This window comes from Heptranchias perlo, chromosome 1 (genome assembly GCF_035084215.1).
Source record: "Heptranchias perlo isolate sHepPer1 chromosome 1, sHepPer1.hap1, whole genome shotgun sequence".
Lineage (NCBI taxonomy): Eukaryota > Metazoa > Chordata > Chondrichthyes > Hexanchiformes > Hexanchidae > Heptranchias > Heptranchias perlo.
The window spans coordinates 127,711,223-127,731,383 of record NC_090325.1 but is presented as its reverse complement, the minus strand read 5'-3'; the positions used below and the strand labels follow the sequence as shown (position 1 = coordinate 127,731,383).

The window sequence follows — 20,161 nt, the reverse complement described above, 5'->3', positions numbered from 1 at the left end:
AGTGAAGACATTTTTCCTCATCTTGGTCCTAAATGGCCAACCCCTTATCTTGAGTCTATGACCTTTAGTTCTCGACTCTCCAGCCAGGGGAAACAGCCTCTCAGCGTCTACCCTGTCAAGCTCTCTAAGAATTTTATACATTTCAATGAGATAACCTCTCATTCTTCTAAACTCCGGAGAATATAGTCCCATTCTACTCAATTTCTTCTCATAGGACAACCCTCTCATCCCAGGAATCAATCTAGTGAACCTTCTTGCACCCCCTCTAAGGCAAGTATATCCTTCCTTAGGTAAGGAGACCAAAACTGTACATAGTACTCCAGGTGTGGTCTCACCCGAGCCCTATATAATTGTAGCAAGACCTCCTTACTCTTATACTCCAACCCCCTTGCAATAAAGGCTAACATACCATTTGCCTTCCTAATTGTTTGCTGTACCTGCATGTTAACTTTCTGTGATTCATGTACAAGGACACCCAAACCCCTCTGACTATCAACATTTCTTAGTCTCTCACCTTTTTAAAAAAAAATATTCTGCTTTTCTATTCTTCCTACCAAAGTGGATAATTTCACATTTCCCCACATTATACTCTACCTGCCACTTTCTCGCTGATTCACCTAACCTATCTATATCCCTTTGCAGCCTCTTTGCGTCCTCTTCACAGCTTACTTACCCACCCAGCTTTGTATCGTCAGCAAACTTGGATACATTACACTCGGTACTCTCATTTAAATCATTGATATATATTGTAAACAGCTGAGGCCCAGCCACTGATCCTTGTGGCACCCACTAGTTACAACCTGCCAATCCGAAAATGACCCGTTTATTCCTACTCTCTGTTTTCTGTCCGTTAACCAATCCTCAATCCACGCTGATATATTACCCCCAATCCCATGAGCCCTAATCTTATGTAACAACCTCTTGTGGCACCTTATCGAATGCCTTTTGAAAATCCAAATATATTACATCCACTGGTTCCCTCCTATCTACCCTGCTTGTTACACCCTCAAAGATCTCCAATAGATTTGTCAAACATGGTTTCCCTTTCATAAAACTGTGTTGACTCTGCCTAATCATATTATGATTTTCTAAGTGCCCTGTTACAATGTCCTTAATAATACATTCTAGTATTTACCCTTCTGGTATCAGGCTAACTGGCCTATAGTTCCCTATTTTCTCTCTCCCTCCTTTTTTGAATAGCGAAGTTACATTTGCTACCCTCCAATCCATGGGGACTGCTCTGGACTCTAGGGAATTCTGGAAGGTCAAAACCAAGGCATCCACTATCTCTGCAGCCACCTCTTTTAAAATCCTAGAATGTAGGCCATCAGGTCCAGGGGATTTGTCAGTTTTTAGTCATATTAATTTCTCAGTATTTTTTCTTTACTAACCTTAATTGCTTTAAGTTACTCACTCTTATTAGACCTTTGGTTCACCACTATTTCTGGTATGTTTTTTGTGTCTTCTACTGTGAAGGCAGATATAAAATATTTGTTTAACGTCTCTGACTTTTCATATTCCCCATTATAGTGTCTCTGCCACTAAGGGACCCACATTTAACTTTTGCTGATCTCTTCCTTTTTACATACTTTTAGAAGCTGTTACAATCTGTTTTTATATTTCTTGCTACTTTACTCTCATATTCAATTTTCTCCATCTTCATCAATTTCTTGGTCATCCTTTGCTGACTTCTAAAACCCTCCCAATCCTCAGGCTTACCACTCTTTTTGGCAACATTGTAAGCCTCTTCTTTTAATCCAATACTATCCTTAACTTCTCTAGTTAGCCACGGTTGGATCATTTTTCCTGTGGAGTTTTTACTCCTCAAGGGAATGTATATTTGTTGAGAATTATAAATTATTTCTTTAATACCATTGCTTATCTACCATCATATCTTTTAATCTAATTTCCCAATCCACCTTTGCCAACTTGCTCCTCATACCTACATAATTAGCTTTGTTTAAATTTAAGGCCCTAGTTTCGGACTTAACTATATCACTCTCAAACTCAATATGAAATTCTATCATATTATGATCACTCTGCCCCAGAGGATCCTTAACTATAAGATTACTAATTAACCCTGTCTCATTAAACAATACTAGATCTAAAATAGTCTGTTCCCTAGTTGGTTCCTCGACACATTGTTCTAGAAAACTGTCTCGTATGCATTCCATGAATTCATCCTCCAAACTACTCTTGCCAATTTAGTTTGCCCAGTCTATATGAAGATAAAGTCCCCCGTGATTATTGCATTACTCTTGTTACATGCTCCTCTAATTTCCTGATTTATTCTCTGTCCGATGGCATAGCTACTGTTCGGGGGGTCTATTAACTACTCCCACCAATGTTTTCTGCCCCTTGTTATTTCTTAGCTCCACCCATACTGATTCTACATCCAGATTTTCTGAGCTATGATCCTTTCTCACTACTGCCTTCATCTCATCCTTTATTATCAGGGCTACCCCCTCTCCTTTTCCACTTTGCCAATCTTTTCTTGGTCACTCTGCAACAACATCTCAGTAATGGCTACTAGATCAAACCCATTTATTTCTATTTGTGCCATTAGCTCATCTATCTTGTTACGAATGCTTCATGCAATCAGATATAGCGCCTTTAATTTTAATTATTTCTATTTTTTCTCTAATGTGACCTTAGTCACTAATGACCTATATTACCTTTGTTAAACTCTCTGACCCTTCCTGACACACTCTGCTTGTTTTTACCCAATTCGCTACTCTGCTCTACAGCCTTGATATTTCTCTTTAGACTTATAAATTTACCCTTACCTGAACCCTCTCTTCCCCCCCCCCCCACCATTAGTTTAAAGCCCTAGTTTTTCGAAAGGTATTTTTCATTGATATTACTGCCCCAGAGCACTGATCCCTAAATGTAATGGCCCCGAAAATCCTTATGCCTGCGATCCCGGCACTTACGCACTATTGAGGACCTCCACAGGCAAACTTTCTGCGGTCAAGGAGATGTTCCCTAGCTAACCTATGGTACGTGGTCTTACATTATGAAAGGTTTTGATAAGGTAAATAAAGAAAAACTATTCCTACTGCTTGTTGAGTTGATAACTGGAGGACATAAATTTAGGGTCAGCACCAAAAGAGTGAAAGGAAAGACTGGGAGATTTTTTTTATGCAGAGGGTTGTTAGGACATGGAATGCCCGACCAGAAACAGAATCCATTATAGCATTTCAAAGGCAAGTGAATAAATATTTGAAAAAGAATAATTCAAAAGGGCATGGGGGTTGGGACTGAGTAGGTGGCTCCTTTATAAAGCCCGTACATGTGATGGCTGAACGGCTTCCTACTTTTGCTCACCTATCCTAATACTTCCTTATGTGGCTCGGTGTCAAATTGTGTTTGATAACGCTCCTGTGAAGCGCCTTGGGACGTTTTACTATGTTAAAGGCGCTATATAAATGCAATTTGTTGTTGTTGTACTGTGCTGTACAATTCTCTGATTGTGTGTAGAAATAAAATGAAAAGTGGCAAAATGTCACTTCTGAACATGTAGAGATCAATGAGAAACGTGACAAAGAAATTGATGAGAAATATATAGGGTAGAAGGATTCGGGGAGAAAATAATCCTAATTTGTAGCTGTTTTTAGTAAGACAGGACTGAAGTGCTGTGGCAGAGCGAAATATACAAACATCTTTGAAAATTCAGTTCCACTTACAGTTCAGAAATGTTTTCACAACCTATCTCAAATGCTGACTGTATTTAAGTGGACCTTATGGAAACATAATCTTTCTTTTAAAAAATGCCTTTGGAATTTATCATCTCTAAATTCAACAAGTGAGTTTTTAAACTATTATATCCATCCTGTATTAATGAAATTAATTGTTTGAGTGACTGTTCCCCAAACCCTTATCCTGACATTCAGAAATAATTAATTGTTTCAATGTACAATTACACAGTTCAGAGCAAACAATGATAGTGACGGCGTCGAAATGGTACAGATATCTTTGGAATAGTTGAAATAAACAATATGTAGTATGTAAAAAATTGCACCCATTTGTGATGGTTTAGGCAAATCTAATGGAGTTTGTGATTTGAGGTTAGATTTTCCTAACATTTGCCCCGTGGAGCGCCCATTTCCCTGAGCACAAAGTGTCAGGAAAAAGAGAGGGAGACTCATGTCATCAGGTCTCTGCCCCTTTTACGTCATCTATGGATTTCTAGGCTTCCCTGGGAATGCACTATAGAAGTAATTTTCCAACTTCCAGTGGATAATGCTCTCTAACGGCAGTGCAAATGCAGAAAATTACTGAATAAGGCAGGGTGTTCCTGTGAACATGCTAACAAACATATGAGAAGAGTTGAACTTTTGTATAATGTGCAATCAGTACTGCAAAAGCTAATTAAACCCTATGGTGCCACTTGTATATTGGTACAATCCATGCTTTTAGAGATGTGTAGTATTTTGCATGTAAAGATGTTGTCGGTCGGTGAAAATGGCAGCTTCATGGTGCAAAAATTAGATTCCAAAAGAGTCTCCAGGAAACAGACATCTGTTTCAGTAGTCTTTTTACAATTTTATTTATTTTTAAACATGCTCTAAAATAATTTGATCAACAATAAAGTGATAAGTGAAGATTTTTTTTAGATTGATTGTTAACCCTCATCAGCGATTAAAACGTCAATCCACAACAGGAAAATTGTCACGTCAGAACCAAGTAGAGTTTTCACAAGAAGCTTGAAGTCCAAATGATTTCAAAGAGTCAGTCTAATGAAAAGTGAAATGTAGATGAGTTTCAGAATTTAGACATGTACATTATAGTAACATTTAGAAACTCAATAGTATTTGGACATGGGGAGGGGTCAGCTGATCGCGGGTATGGGACTGTGGCAGATAGGCTTGTTGGGCCTGGTGGAAACACTCCTGCTCCTCCTGGACCACAAACAGTGCACGAAAGGCACTTACCTGTTGATTTGATCTGGGCCTTCTGCCCTTCTCTTACGTAGCAAGAAGCAGAAGGCCCGGGAATCCTAGGCCCCAAGAGTTAAAAGTAAAAAACCTATTAAAATGGAAGCCACAGCCTCCTTAAAAGATTTTACTGACTGACCCACATCTCTAAAAGCCAGCCAAGATATTCATCAGAAAAGATTTTGTTCAATCAACAATTACACAGCAGCAGTGGAATATATTGAAGTAAATTTTAACCCCACAAATGGGTGGGTTCGGGGCGAGTGGGAAGGTAAAATTTGTAAAAAAGTAAAACCCGACCCCAACCCGCCCACTTCCAGTTTTAATGGAGGTGGGTCGAGGGTTGGGCAACCAACCCGCTCTCAGCAGGCGGGTCAGTCAGTAAAATCTTTTAAGGAGGCTGTGGCCTCCATTTTAATGGGTTTTTTACTTTTAACTCTTTGGGCCTGGGATTCTCGGGCCTTCTGCTTCTTGCCACGTAAGAGAAGGGCAGAAGGCCCAGATCAAATCAACAGGTAAGTGCCTTTAGTGCACTGTTTGTGGTCCAGGAGGAGCAGGAGTGTTTCCACCAGGCCCAACAAGCCTATCTGCCACGGTCCCACACCCGCGATCAGCCGACCCTTCCCCATGTCCGACCCTCACCCCCCATGATCTTTGACCACCCCCCATGATCTTTGACCACCCCCCATGATCTTTGTCCACCTCCCATGATCTCCGACCCTCCCCACGATCTTCCACCCCCTGGCAGTCTCAAATGCCCCCCCCCCGATGTCCAACCATCCCCCCACCCCATGACTGAGCCCCTGATGATGGACCTCCCCCATGGCCGACTCCGACCCCCCTATTAATTGTATCCATATGATCTATATCAATTAGTGTTAATTGTATTCAGGTGGTGCGTATCAATTGGGGACTCTCTTGCATCCGTTTATATGAGAGCTTATCTCGGGTATGGAAGGGGTAATGTGAATCTCTGAATAAAGGCTTGGAAGTAACTGAAGACCAGGCTCTAGTATTCTACTACCTAGCTATCCAATCTATTACACCCCCCCACCCCGTTGAACCGCCCACCGTTACCAACCCCCCCCCGCCAACCCGCCGACGACCGACCCCTCCGCGATCTAAAATTTACCTGCTGGCATCCGGTCCCTGGCTGCTCTCCCGTCCGATTGACTGCCAGTCTGACAATCTTGCTGGCTGACAGGCGGGAAACCTACTGAAAAAAATTGAAAGACGTCCTTATGTCAAAATTGTAAGGTCGTCCGGGGAAACCCATACTTCTGAGTTTCCCGTCCGGAATTCCCTGCCACCACCAACCCCCCCCCGCCCCATCCCTCTCTTTCCAGCTTCCCATTAAAATTTACCCCAATGTGCTTTGGTTCTAATCACCTTTGAAGCAAGCAGCAACATGATTTATTAATAATTTTATTTTAGACCTAATAGGATTTAGTATAATTGGCATCTGATCAGTCTTAATAGCTGTAGTTTTAAATTTGCAAGATGAGAGATTTGATAAAAAATGTTTGCCAATTTTTTTTAGTTTGGGATGCAGATGATAAAAGCTGTGTATTTTCAATCATGATGATATTACGCACATTTGTTGCAATGATGTAGTGCAGTGTGACATTGGTTGCCATGAAACATTTTGGTAAACAAAAAAAACTTCAATAAACATGCCACTTTAACTGAAGGATTCAGATAGTAAAGTTGTACATTGCCCCTTTAACAATTTGCCCGCCATCATTAAGTGGGGATGGCACTTCCAAGTTTTGGATGTGTGCGCGCATACAAACGTCCCTGGGTTAAACCCGGAAGTGGGCACGTTGGAGCTAGGTTGCGGTCCCACTTCAATAAACTGTTAGCTCCCACCTGCCCACAATCCACCCATTCTTTGGGGTTAAAATTAATGATTCCTTGCATTAGTCCATCAGAATGTAAGTGTTCATATTTATGCATGTTATGCTATTGATATGCAGCGGTACAATGGTATATGTACTTTTCTGTTGCAGAATGGCCTCAATGCATTGCATCTGGCAGCAAAGGAAGGACATGTGGAACTTGTGCAGGAATTATTGGAGAGAGGTGCAGTCGTTGATTCATCAACAAAGGTAATGTCTGGCATCCAATTTGCCGAAAATATTGCTTCCTTGTATGGTGCCATTATATTGGAGAGTGGTGCTACATATAAGCTCCACACACCTGTAGCTAGAATAGAGTATCCTGAAGTCAACTACCACAGACGGCAGCATTTATCTTTGCCCTCAGTGGCACTTTGCCTCTATCTTATGAAGTGGTGTTTCCTGCTTCTGGGGCCATGTGCATCAATCCACTTATATTGCAGCATTAATTCTGAAGGCAGGGTTTCCTCTTGAGGCTGATCATCAACATAAATAAAGGTTATTAACTGATCAAAATCCACATTTTGGAGAAACCAAGATGAAAGTCCAAGGCCCCTAATGCAGGACATCACCAAGTTTAAAAGGGTAAAAGAAAAGCTAAGAAAAATCAAGAACTAGTCATTAGGAGATTCTAAGCTTGGCCTGAAGGTGATGGGGAAAGAAAGGCTGAGGAGAAAGGTAAGAAGTTTTGCAATTTTGAGATCCTGTTGAAGGATAAATCCAAGTGTGCATTGAGTCTTGAGGTTCTATTTTAGCACCCGCTATCGGGTGCGTTCCTGGCGGGGGGGCTCCGAAAATCAGAGAATCCCGGCGCGGTACCGGAGCCCGCCCCAAACCCGCGCACTTCCGGGTTCCCCGCTGACGCGCCGGCGTGTGCGCGCAGCCCCCGCTGGTGGGAATCCCGCAGGCAATTAAAGCCAGCGGGATGCCACTTGACAGTATTTATTTAGGTATTTCAGGTCATTAACTGACATGATTAAGGGACTATGTGGGATTTTAGAGCAAACTGGGACTGTTTCCCACACTGGGGGAAACACTCCCAGGTCAAATGGACGTGTTGCAGCTGTCAGCCTGTGGCAGCTGCAAAGGTCCATTTGACAGGTTGTGGGGGGAGACCCTCACCCATTGCAGGAGGCCACTCTGTCACTTGGGACAAAGTTTGGCCTCCACCACCCTCCTCCTGACAGTCAAAGTCACCAACCTGCACACTTACCCCGGGGTCCGGAGACGTGTACCTACCTTGCGGACCCCCTCAGATGTAAATCTTGCGGATGGGGGCCGCCATAGCTGCAGTCATGACCTCCTCGGAGGGCGAACAGCCTCACCAGCCTCGCCATCCACGCCGTCCACCTCTGACACGTGGAGCTCCACAACAGAGTGCTGTGACACATCCACCTGTACAGCAGGAGGGAGGGCTACCGCAGAGAGAGATGCGTTGCAGAGGGCACTACCCTCGCCACAGGGTCCACAGACCGAGGCTCAGCCTCCTGGACCTCTCTGAGCAGCAGTGTACACGGAGGCTCAGAGTCACTCGACATGTAGTTGTGGACATCTGCAGCCTCCTTCATGCCGAGCTGCTCCTGGCTGGCCCGAGTACCACCTTCTTACCTGTCGCTGTCAAAGTCACCACTGCCCTCAACAACTTCTCCTCCGCATCCTTCCAGGGTGCAACCGGGGACATCGCCGATGTCTCTCAGTCGTCTGCGCAGAAGAGCCCTGCAAATACAACTACACCCACTCTGCAGTGACACAATGGGTGGCATCAGTTGTGGGTCCTCATAGTGATCCTCAGGAGCGGGCATTATTGCACAAACCAGACAGGATTCGCGAAGACATGGCAGTAGTGGTGCCAATATAATATGTAATGTGAGTTGTTCAGAAATTCAGTATAAGTAACACCCATGACAAACCCTCAGACACCCTTGTGCATCCCCTTCATGCTCACGACACGTTTGCCTTACGCTGCCTACTGCACATATGTGATGCATGCCCTGTGGCTGCAGCACAGGTGGTGGCAGGTTGAGTGAGGCTGGCCGTGAGAGAGATGCACGAGAGGGTGAGTATGAGAGAGAGCCATGAGATTGTATGAGGATTGGGTTGAGCGGTAGTGGCGGGATGAGTACTGGCGAGGTGAGTAGGTGCAGGTAAGATGAGGATGAGGTTTGAGTGGGTATGAGGGGTGATGTGACAGAGTTGTGTTGGCAGTGCTGAAGGAGATGTGGGGTGGGGGCAGTGATGTGGCAGACGGAGTGTAGGGGAAAGACTACGTGTACTCACTTTGGCTGACCTACTGAAGTCATTGGAGCGCCTCCTGCACTGTATGCAGGTGGGTGATATGTTGGTTGCGCTGGTGACCTCCTCTGCCACCTCGAGCCAGGCCTTCCTGGTGGCAGAGGCAGGCCGCTTCCTCCCGCACGCCGGGAGGAAGATCTCTGTCCTCTCCCTCCTCCTCACCCCATGTATTGATACCTGGAGTGAAGCATCATTAAACTGGGAGCAGCCTTCCCCCTGGGCTGCTCCATGCTGTAATTTTTGCTATTTGTTGCAGCATCTGTCAGTGGAGGACTGCCCCTTTAAATAGAGCGCCTCCAGCTGACAGATCGTACTGCGCATGCGCAGCCCGCCCGACGCGCAGATCAGCAGTTGGGAACCCGGAGGAGCAGGTAAGTGGATCCAATTAGTGGATCCAATTAGTGGATTGGATCCCACAATCGCGCGGGAAACTGACTAATTTCACCAGGCGCGTTACCCACGCGCCCGATAGCCCCCCTGCCGAGAACCCGCAGCCCTGCTAACATCGGGCCCTTGATTTCAACTCAGTGAGGATCTATGGAGGAGATGGAGCAAGTGGGACAGTGTTTTAGGAGTTTAAAGGGAACAAATCAGGATGGATTAAAGGAGCACTGACTATAAAAGTATTAATAAAATGAGGGGATTAGAGGTGAGAGAGGGATCGCCTATCAGGTGAGGAGCTTTCTCTGGTATTCTTTCCACGAGTGAGAGAGAGACGTTTAAAAGTCTTCCCAGATATGGGAGAAACATTCAAATCTGGGACAGGCTTGGGCTCTGTACAGAATTTAGAGTTGTTGAGGGGATAAAAAGTGTGGCAGAAAAGAGAAAGGCAAGCTTCTTAGAGACAGGTTTAACAATGAAGGACAAGCAGACATTCCATTTGAGGTCAGAGTCAATACTTAGGGCAAGAATATTGATAGAAAAACAATACAGTAAGTGTGGATTCAAGAAAGGTAAGAGCTTGTAGTTGTTTGTTGAAATTTCAAGAGCCTGGAATTTCCACGCGGGTTCTCCTGATTTCCCACTGAAACTTCAGCGGCAGATTAGTGGAAATAACTGTTTATGCTATTTCTCCAGGATTTCGACTAATCTTATGCTAAAGTTATGGTGGAAGATTAGGAGAACTTCATGGAAATTCTACCCCATGAAGTCACTGTAGCCTTGAAATTATGTGCCGTGGTTAATGCCTCTGTAAAAGTAGCAGAGAAAAAAATCTCAGACAAATGACAAGCATTTCAAAACCTGTGACTTAAAAATTGAAAGAAGCAAGATTAATTTATTGGCCCGTCCAAGGGCATGGAGAGATCAAGACAGTTTGGTTTAACCATTGCACTGCAAGGCAACCTGAGTTTGTAAGCATTGAGGGTTTTAATCTGAAAGAAGTTGATAAATATCATGGAATACTCCTAATACTCCTGGAATTATCAGCAAATGAGTAAATAGGGTTTGTTGATTAGTGGAGGGTGTCATTGATATGAAGAAAGAAAAGATAAAACCCTGGGGATTTCCTGAGCTAATAGAAAAAGTGTCAGAGGATGAGCCGTCAACTGCAGCAGAAATATAACTATTTGAAAGGAACCTTGATAGCCATAGACGTAGCTGCGGTGAGATGAGATACAATGATAACTTGTTTAGAAGTTCACAGTGCCAAACCGTGTCAAATAGTTCAGAGATGTCCAAGCAGCAGACTTCTAGAAATGCGTAACATAAAATAGCAATCACAGATTAGGCCAACACTTTTAAGGTGGTGGATAAACTAGAGAGTTAATAGCAGCTTTCATACCTTTGGAAAATACTGACACAAGCACAACAGATCACTAGTTTGGAAGGTAAGAAAGATTAACCTTCTTAGGGGTTGGGTGGACATGAGCAAATTTCCATTGAGAAGGAAATGTGGACTAATAATGCATCATTAATCAAACATTCAGGAATAAGATAATGGAATGAAGATTTCTTTAACTTATATCAATATATCAATAGCCTCATATTAAATTCTGCTTCTTAAAAATATAAATGATGGTACACAGCAGTTATGCATTATGTTGGAGAACCAACACAGTATACCACAGAATACAAACAAATTCACCCCCACTCCTTCTGCCACTACGTGTACAGTCTGAGCTTCACTGATCTGTGGAGCTACTGAATAGAAGCCCAGAGAGGAAGGGATAAAAGAGGTGCTCACCTGTCTCTGGTAGCAGGTTTAGAACAGCAGAGGCAGAGGTCTGGAAGCAGATCAAAATAACAATCGGGAGGAAAATGAGGTGTAATTATTTCTACTTTTCAAAATGTTCAGCTGGCCTTCCAATCAAAACTGATTTTTACAATTTCACTATGGTGTGAAATGTCACCGCATATTCTTTTGGATGGATTGTGATAATTAATATTTATTGTTTCATTTATTTTCCTCCATTCTTCCCTTCACACAGCATGCACCTGACTGTCTGAGAAGGTAGTCAAGGTACTTGTTCTCACGTCTGCCAATAATGTTCTTAAGCCAACTGATAGAAGGCATGCAAGGGCAGCCCAGAATAACTCATCTTTGAAGTTTTCCCATGCCTTAGTAAAGTATACACTAAAATCAACTAAGTTGATAGTGTGAGATGAAGTATGGTGGGAGGAGGCCTATGTCGAGCATTAACAACGGCATGAACCTGTTGGACCGAATGGCCTGTTTCTGTGTTGTAAACAGGTTTAGAGCAGCTGGAGAAGAACTTGGAGTTGGAAGGGGAGGATCCAGTTATCGTGGTCAATGTAGGAACCAACAACATAGGTAGAACTAAGAATGAGGTTCTGCTGAGGGAGTTTGAGAAGCTAGGGTCCAAATTAATAAGCAGAACCTCAAAGGTTATAATCTCTGAATTACTTCCTGAGCCATGTGCAAATTGGCATAGGGACAAACAGATTAGATGGTTAAATGCATGGCTCAAAGAGTTGTGTGGGAAACAGGTTTCAATTCATGGGGTACTGGGGAAAGAGGGAGCTGTTCCGTTGGGATGAGCACCACTTAAACCAGGTTGGGACCAGTGTCCTGGCGAATCGAATAACTAGGGCGGTAGATAGAAGAGGGTTCAGATAAGGGTAAATTTATAAGTCTAAAGAGAAAAGTCAAGACTGTAGAGCAGAGTAGAGAAGAGATTTGGGAAAAAACAAGCAGAGTGTGTCAGGAAGGGACAGAGAGTTTAACAAAGGTGATAAGGCATTAGTGAATAAGGTCACATCAGGGGAAAATAGTAAAAAGTTACAATGAAAGGCTCTATATCTGAATGCACAAAGCATTCATAACAAGGTAAATTAATTAACGGCACAAATAGACACCAATGGGTTTGATCTAGTAGCTATTACTGAGACATGGTTGCAGGGTGGCCAAAATTGGGAACTAAATATTCCAAGGCATTTGAATTTCAGAAAAGATAGGCAAAATGGAAAAGGAGGGAGGGAGTGTAGCCCCGGTAATAAAAGATGAGATAAATACAGTGGTGAGAAAGGATCTTAGCTCAGAAAATCAGAATGTAGAATCAGTATGGGTGGAGCTAAGAAATAACAAGGGGCAGAAAACCACTGGGTGGGAGTAGTTAATAGGCCACCTAACAATAGTTATAGTGTTGGAAAGAGTATAAATCAGGAAATTAGAGGAGCATGTAACAAGCGTAATGCAATAATCATAAAATCATAGAAAATTTACGGCACAGCAGGAGGCCATTCGGCCGATCGTGTCCGCGCCAGCAGAAAATTAGCCACACTGCCTAATCCCACTTTCCAGCACTTGGTCCATAGCCTTGTGGGTCATGGCACTTCAGGTGCACATCCAGGTACTTTCTAAATGAGTTGAGGGTCTCTGCCTCTATCACCCTTTCAGGCAGTGAGTTCCAGACCCCCACCACCCTCTGGGTGAAAGAATTGTTCCTCAGTTCCCCTCTAATCCTTCTACCAATCACTTTAAATCTATGTCCCCTGGTTATTGACCTCTCTGCTAAGGGAAATAGGTCCTTCCTATCCACTCTATCTAGGCCCCTCATAATTTTGTACACCTCAATTAAATCTCCCCTCAGCCTTCTCTGTTCCAAAGAGAACAACCCCATCTTATCCAATCTTTCCTCATAGCTAAAATTCTCCAGTCCTGGCAACATCCTAATGCATCTCCTCTGTACCCTCTCTAGTGCAATTACATCCTTCCTATAATGTGATGACCAGAACTGTACACAGTACTCAAGCTGTGGCCTAACCAGTGTTTTATACAGTTCCAGCATAACCCCCTTCTCTTATATTCTATGCCTCGGCTAATAAAGGAAAGTATTCCATATGCCGCCTTAACCACCTTATCTACCTGTCCTGCTACCTTCAGGGATCTGTGGACATGCACTCCAAGGTCCCTCTGTTCCTCTACACCTTTCAGTTTCCTCCTTTTATTGTGTAATCCCTTGCCTTGTTTGCCCTCCCCAAATGCATTACCACACTTCTCTGGAGTGAATCCCATTTGCCACTTTTCTGCCCACCTGAGCAGTCCATTGTTATCTTCCTGTTGTCTACAGCTTTCCTCCTCACTATCAACCCACAGCCAATTTTTGTATCATCTGCAAACTTCTTAATCATGCCCCATACATTTAAGTCCAAATCATTAATATATATCACAAAAAGCAAGGGACCTAGTGGAACCCAAATGGAAACAGCCTTCCAGTCACAAACACCCGTTGACCATTACCCTTTGCTTCCTGCCACTGAGCCAATTTTGGATCCAAATTGCCACTTTCCCTTGGATCCCATGGGCTTTTACTTTTTTGGCCAGTCTTCCATTTGGGACCTTGTCAAAAGCCTTGCTAAAACCCATGTAGACTACATCAAACGCGTTACCCTCATCGACCCTCCTTGTTACCTCCTCAAAAAATGTAATCAAGTTAGTCAGACACGACCTTCCCTTAACAAATCCATGCTGATTGTCCTTGATTACTCTGTGCCTTTCTAAGTGACGGTTTATCCTGTCCCTCAGAATTGATTCCAATAATTTGCCCACGAGGTTAGACTGACTGTCCTGTAATTACTCAGTCCATCCCTCGCTCCCTTTTTAAACAATGGTACAACGTTAGCAGTGCTACAATCCTCTGGCACCATGCCTGTATCCAGTGAGGATTGGAAAATGATGGTCAGAGCCTCCGTTATTTCCTCCCTTGCTTCTTTTATCATCCAGGGATACATTTCATCCGGCTCTGGTGATTTATCTACTTTCAAAGATACTAATCCCCTGTATACTTGCTCTCTCACTAAGTTTATCTCATCCAATATTCCACACTCCTCCTCCTTAACTACAATGTCTGCATCATCCCTCTCTTTTGTGAAGACAGATGCCTCCACACATAATTTACCTTTTTCGTCTCTAATTGGCCCTACTCTTTCCTTGGTTATCTCTTGCTCTTAATGTATTTATAAAACATCATGGGCGACTTTAACCTTCATAAGGACTGGGCAAACCAAATTGGCAAAATTAGTTTGGAGGATGAGTTCATGGAATGCAGACGAGATAGTTTTCTAGAACAATGTGTCGAGGAACCAACCAGGGAGCAGACAATTTCAGATCTAGCATTGTGTAATGAGACAGGTTTAATTAGTAATCTTATAGTTAAGGATCCTCTGGGGTAGAGTGATCATGATATGATAAAATTTCATGTTGAGTTTGAGAGTGATGTAGGTAAGTCCGAAACTAGAGTCTTAAAGTTAAACAAAGCCAATTACTTAGGTAATAGGGGCTAAAGTCAATTGAGAAATTAGATTAAAAGATATGATGGATGATAAATGGTGAACATCTAAAGAAATAATTCATAATTCTCAACAAACATACATTCCCTTGAGGAATAAAAACTCCATGGGAAAAATGTTCCAACCGTGGCTAACTAGAAAAGTTCAGGATAGTATTAGACTAAAAGAAGATGCTTACAATGTAGTAAGCCTGAGGATTGGGAGGGTTTTAGAAATCAGCAAAGGATGACCAAGAAATTGATATTGATAGATAAAATTGAATATGAGAGTAAACTAGTAAGGAATATAAAAACAGATTGTAAGAGCTTCTACAAAGTAGAAGGGAAGAGATTAGCAAAAGTAAACGTGGGTCCCTTAGAGTCAGAGACAAGAGAAATTATAATGGGAATAAGGAAATGGCAGAGATGTTAAACAAATATTTTGTATCTGTCTTCACAGTAGAAGACACAAAAAAATACCGGAAATAGTGGGGGAAACAAGGGTCTAAGGAGAGTGAGAAATTTAAGGTAATTAACATTAGTAAAGAAAAAGTACTGGAGACATTAATGGGACTAAAAGCCAACAAATCCCCTGGACCTGATGGCCTACATCCTAGGGTTTTAAAAGATGTGACTGCAGAGATAGTGGATGCATTGGTTTTGATCTTCCAGAATTCCCTAGATTCCAGAACAGTCCCCATGGATTGGATGGTAGCAAATGTAACCCTGCTATTGAAGAAAGGAGAGAGAGAGAGAGAGAGAGAAAACAGGGAACTTTAGGCCAGTGAGCCTGACATCAGTTGTAAGGAAAATAGTAGAATCTATTATTAAGGATGTGGTAACAGGGCACTTAGAAAATGAGTCAACACGGTTTTATCAATGGGAAATCGTGTTTGACAAATCTATTTGAGTTTTTTAAGGGTGTAACTAGCAGAGTAGATATGGGGGAACCAGTGGATGTAGTATATTTGGATTTTCAAAAGGCATTCGATAAGGTGTTACACGAGATTGGGGCTCATGGCGTTGGGGGTAATATATTAGCATGGATTGAGGATTGATTAACGGACAGAAAACAGAGAGTAGGAATAAACGGGTCATTTTCGGGTTGGCAGGCTGTAACTAGTGGGGTGCTGCAAGGATCAGTTGGCCTCAGCTGTTTGCAATATATATCAGTGACTTAAATGAGGGGACCGAGTGTAATATATCCAAGTTTGCTGACGATACAAAGCTAGGTGGGAAAGTAAGCTGTGAGGAGGACGCATAGAGACTGCAAAGGGATACAGACAAGTTAAATGAGTGGGCGAGGAGGTGGCAGATGGAGTATAATGTGGGAAATGTGAAATTATCCACTTTGGTAGGAAGAATAGAAAAGTATAATATTTTTTAGAAGGTGAGAGATTGAGAAATGTTGGTATTCAGAGGATTTGGACGTCCTTGTACACAAATCACAGAAAGTCAATATGCAGGTACAGCAAGCAATTAGGAAGTCAAATGGTATGTTAGCCTTTATTGCAAGGGGGTTGGAGAATATGAGTAAGGAGGTCTTGCTGCAATTTTATAGGGCTCTGGTGAGACCACACCTGGAGTACTGTATACAGTTTTGGTCTCCTTACCTAAGGAAGGATATACTTGCCTTAGAGTGGGTGCAACATGGGTTCACTAGATTGATTCCTGGGATGAGAGGGTTGTCCTATGAGGAGAGATTGAGTAAAATGGACCTATATTCTCTGGAGTTTAAAAGAATGAGAGGTGACCTCATTGAAACGTATAAAATTCTTGGAGGGCTTGACAGGATAGATGCTGAGAGGCTGCTTCCTCTGGCTGGAGAGTCTAGAACCAGGGGTCATAGTCCCAAGATAAGGGGTCGGCCATTTAGGACCAAGATGAAGGAAAATTTCTTCATTCAGACAGTTGTGTATCTTTGGAATTCTCTAACCCAAAGGGCTGTGGATGCTCAGTCATTGAGTATATTCACGAATGAGATCAATGGATATTTGGACACTAAGGGAATCAAGGGATATGGGGATAGGGCAGGAAAGTGGAGTTGAGGTTGAAGATCAGCCACAATCTTATTGAACGGCGGAGCAGGGCTTGAGGGGCCGTATGGCCTACTCCTGCTCATAGTTCTTATGTTCTTATGTAAATACTATGTAATATTATGTAATCGTATGGTGCAATTTGGCCTTTTGAACAAAAATGTTATTTGTCATGGGATATGCTGGCAAAACCAAATTTTTGTTCATCTCTCGTTTCTCTGAGAAGTTACCTTCTTCTGGAAGTGCTGCAGTCCTTGTGGTGATGGTGCTCTCATGATAATGTTCGATAGGGAATTCCAGAATTTTGGCCCAGCAACGATGAAGGAAGGACGATGTATGTCCAAGTCAGGATTATTTGTTATTTGGAGGGGATCTTAGAGGTCATGGTGTTCTAATAATATTACTCTTGTCTTTCTTGTTGTTAGAGGTCATAAAGCTGGAAGGTGCTGTTGAAGTAAGCTTAATGAATTGCTGCAGTGCATCCAGTAGGTGCTACATTCTGTAGCCAGTGCGTGCTGTTGATGGAGGGATGGATATACTACTTGGAAGATATTTTGTGGTGGAAATAATAAATATTTTAAGTCATATCTACATGTTGTGGATGGCATGTTATAAACTGAGTTGAATAATCAGCAAGATGAGATGATAAACAAAATTAACATATTATTCAACAGTTACATTTGCTTTTTCTGAAAAAAAGAGTCATATTATGTAAGATTTGACCATCTAGAGATGTTATATTCAAATAATTTACCTCTGTGCAGATCAGTTTTACGGTATAGTCTATTAGACAGGAAGCTTTTGAACATCAGCAGGAGCTTTCCTGAATGTTTTAATCCCCTTTTCAAAAAAAAGTGTTCTTTTCTGCTCCAGCTTTCTCTGCTTTTCTCTCCTTGCCTCTTCTCTCCTGAAGGTGGTGGCTTGTGCGGGGCTTTCTGTCTTCCTTGACAATTATTACTTTTTCTTTACAGAAAGGAAACTCAGCCCTACACATTGCATCTCTGGCTGGACAAACTGACGTGGTCAGAACTCTACTGAAGCAGGGAGCCAACATCAATGCACAGTCCCAGGCAAGTAACTGAAACCCACCAGAACATAGGCACAACACTATACTTGAAATAAAACAGCCACACAAAAATTGTTTTCTATCGAGCATCACCATACTTTCTGATACTGGCTCTGCTCCTGGTAAAGTGAAGAAGCATCACTTTACCTTAAATCAATGCATCAGGTTCAAATCTTGTTTATAAATTCATTAGCCTGTGGATACTTTGATTAACTAGGGTTCAGAACATTGAACAAATGGATTATCACAGTAATTCAACATATGAAAAGCTTTTCAGAATTCTCAAAAAAGAATGAACTTCAGAAATTCAATTGTAAACAATTTTACAACACCAAGTTATAGTCCAGCAATTTTATTTGAAATTCACAAGCTTTCGGAGGCTTCCTCCTTCCTCAGGTGAATGTTGTGGAAATGAAATCCTCGAACCCTTCGCATTTATAAATCACAGAACAACACTTGGTGATTACAGACAGTCCTTTCAACTGCCTGTTGCCAAGGCAATCAGTGTGCAGACAGACAGGTGTTACCTACAAGGTCTCCGAATATACAAACCACCAAAAAAAAACACAGAGATAGAGAGGCAGAAACATAGAAAAGACAGCAAATGACTCGTTATATTAAAAACAGATAACATTTGTTCGCTGGTGGGGTAACGTGTAGCGTGACATGAACCCAAGATCCCGGTTGAGGCCGTCCTCATGGGTGCGGAACTTGGCGATCAATTTCTGCTCGACGATTTTGCGTTGTCGTGTGTCTCGAAGGCCGCCTTGGAGTACGCTTACCCGAAGGTCGGTGGCTGAATGTCCTTGACTGCTGAAGTGTTCCCCGACTGGGAGGGAACCCTCCTGTCTGGCGATTGTTGCGCGGTGTCCGTTCATCCGTTGTCGCAGCGTCTGCATGGTCTCGCCAATGTACCATGCTCTGGGGCATCCTTTCCTGCAACGTATGAGGTAGACAACATTGGCCGAGTCACAGGAGTATGAACCATGCACCTGGTGGGTGGTGTCCTCTCGTGTGATGGTGGTATCTGTGTCGATGATCTGGCATGTCTTGCAGAGGTTACCGTGGCAGGGTTGTGTGGTGTCGTGGACGCTGTTCTCCTGAAAGCTAGGTAATTTGCTGCGAACGATGGTCTGTTTGAGGTTGGGTGGCTGTTTAAAGGCGAGTAGTGGAGGTGTGGGGATGGCCATAGCGAGGTGTTCGTCGTCATTGATGACATGTTGAAGGCTGCGGAGAACATGGCGTAGTTTCTCCGCTCCGGGGAAGTACTGGACGACAAAGGGTACTCTGTTGGTTGCGTCCCGTGTTAGTCTCCTGAGGAGGTCTATGCGATTTTTCGCTGTGGCCCGTCGGAACTGTTAATCGATGAGTCGAGCGTCATATCCCGTTCTTACTAGGGCGTCTTTCAGCGTCCGTAGGTGTCCATCGCGTTCCTCCTCGTCTGAGCAGACCCTGTGTATTCGCAGGGCCTGTCCATAGGGGATGGCCTCTTTGACGTGGTTAGGGTGGAAGCTGGAAAAGTGGAGCATCGTGAGGTTGTCCGTGGGCTTGCAGTAGAGTGAGGTGCTGAGGTGCCCGTCTTTGATGGAGATTCGTGTGTCCAAGAAAGAAACTGATTCTGAGGAGTAGTCCATGGTGAGCTTGATGGTGGGATGGAACTTGTTGATGTTATCGTGTAGTCTCTTTAGTGATTCCTCGCCGTGGGTCCATAGAAAGAAAATGTCGTTGATGTATCTGGTGTATAGTGTTGGTTGGAGGTCCTGTGCAGTGAAGAAGTCGAGCTCGAACTTGTGCATGAAAATGTTGGCGTATTGGGGTGCGAATTTGGTCCCCATGGTTGTTCCGTGTGTTTGGGTAAAGAACTGGGTATCGAAGGTGAAGACATTGTGATCCAGGATGAAGCGGATGAGTTGTAGGATGGCGTCTGGAGATTGGCTGTTGTTGGTGTTGAGTATTGATGCTGTCGCAGCGATGCCGTCATCGTGGGGGATACTGGTGTAGAGTGCCGAGACGTCCATCGTGGTGAGAAGTGTTCCTGGTTCAACTGGTCCGTGGGTACTGAGTTTTTGTAGGAAGTCTGTAGTGTCGCGACAGAAGCTGGGGGTTCCCTGTACGATGGGTTTCAGGATGCCCTCGATGTATCCAGAGAGGTTCTCACATAGGGTTCCGTTGCCTGATACGATAGGACGTCCGGGTGTGTTGG

The 20,161-nt window shown here is 43.3% G+C and overlaps 1 protein-coding gene across 1 annotated transcript in view; it reads left to right on the top strand.

Annotated features, from left to right (window-relative positions):
• Positions 1-20,161, top strand: part of LOC137326017 (ankyrin-2-like) — a 418,648-nt gene that overhangs the window by 152,842 nt on the left and 245,645 nt on the right. The window contains exons 3-4 of the mRNA XM_067990953.1: positions 6,947-7,045; positions 17,864-17,962. Of these exons, the coding sequence (XP_067847054.1) occupies positions 6,947-7,045; positions 17,864-17,962 (198 nt within the window). The remainder of the gene's footprint in view (positions 1-6,946; positions 7,046-17,863; positions 17,963-20,161) is intronic.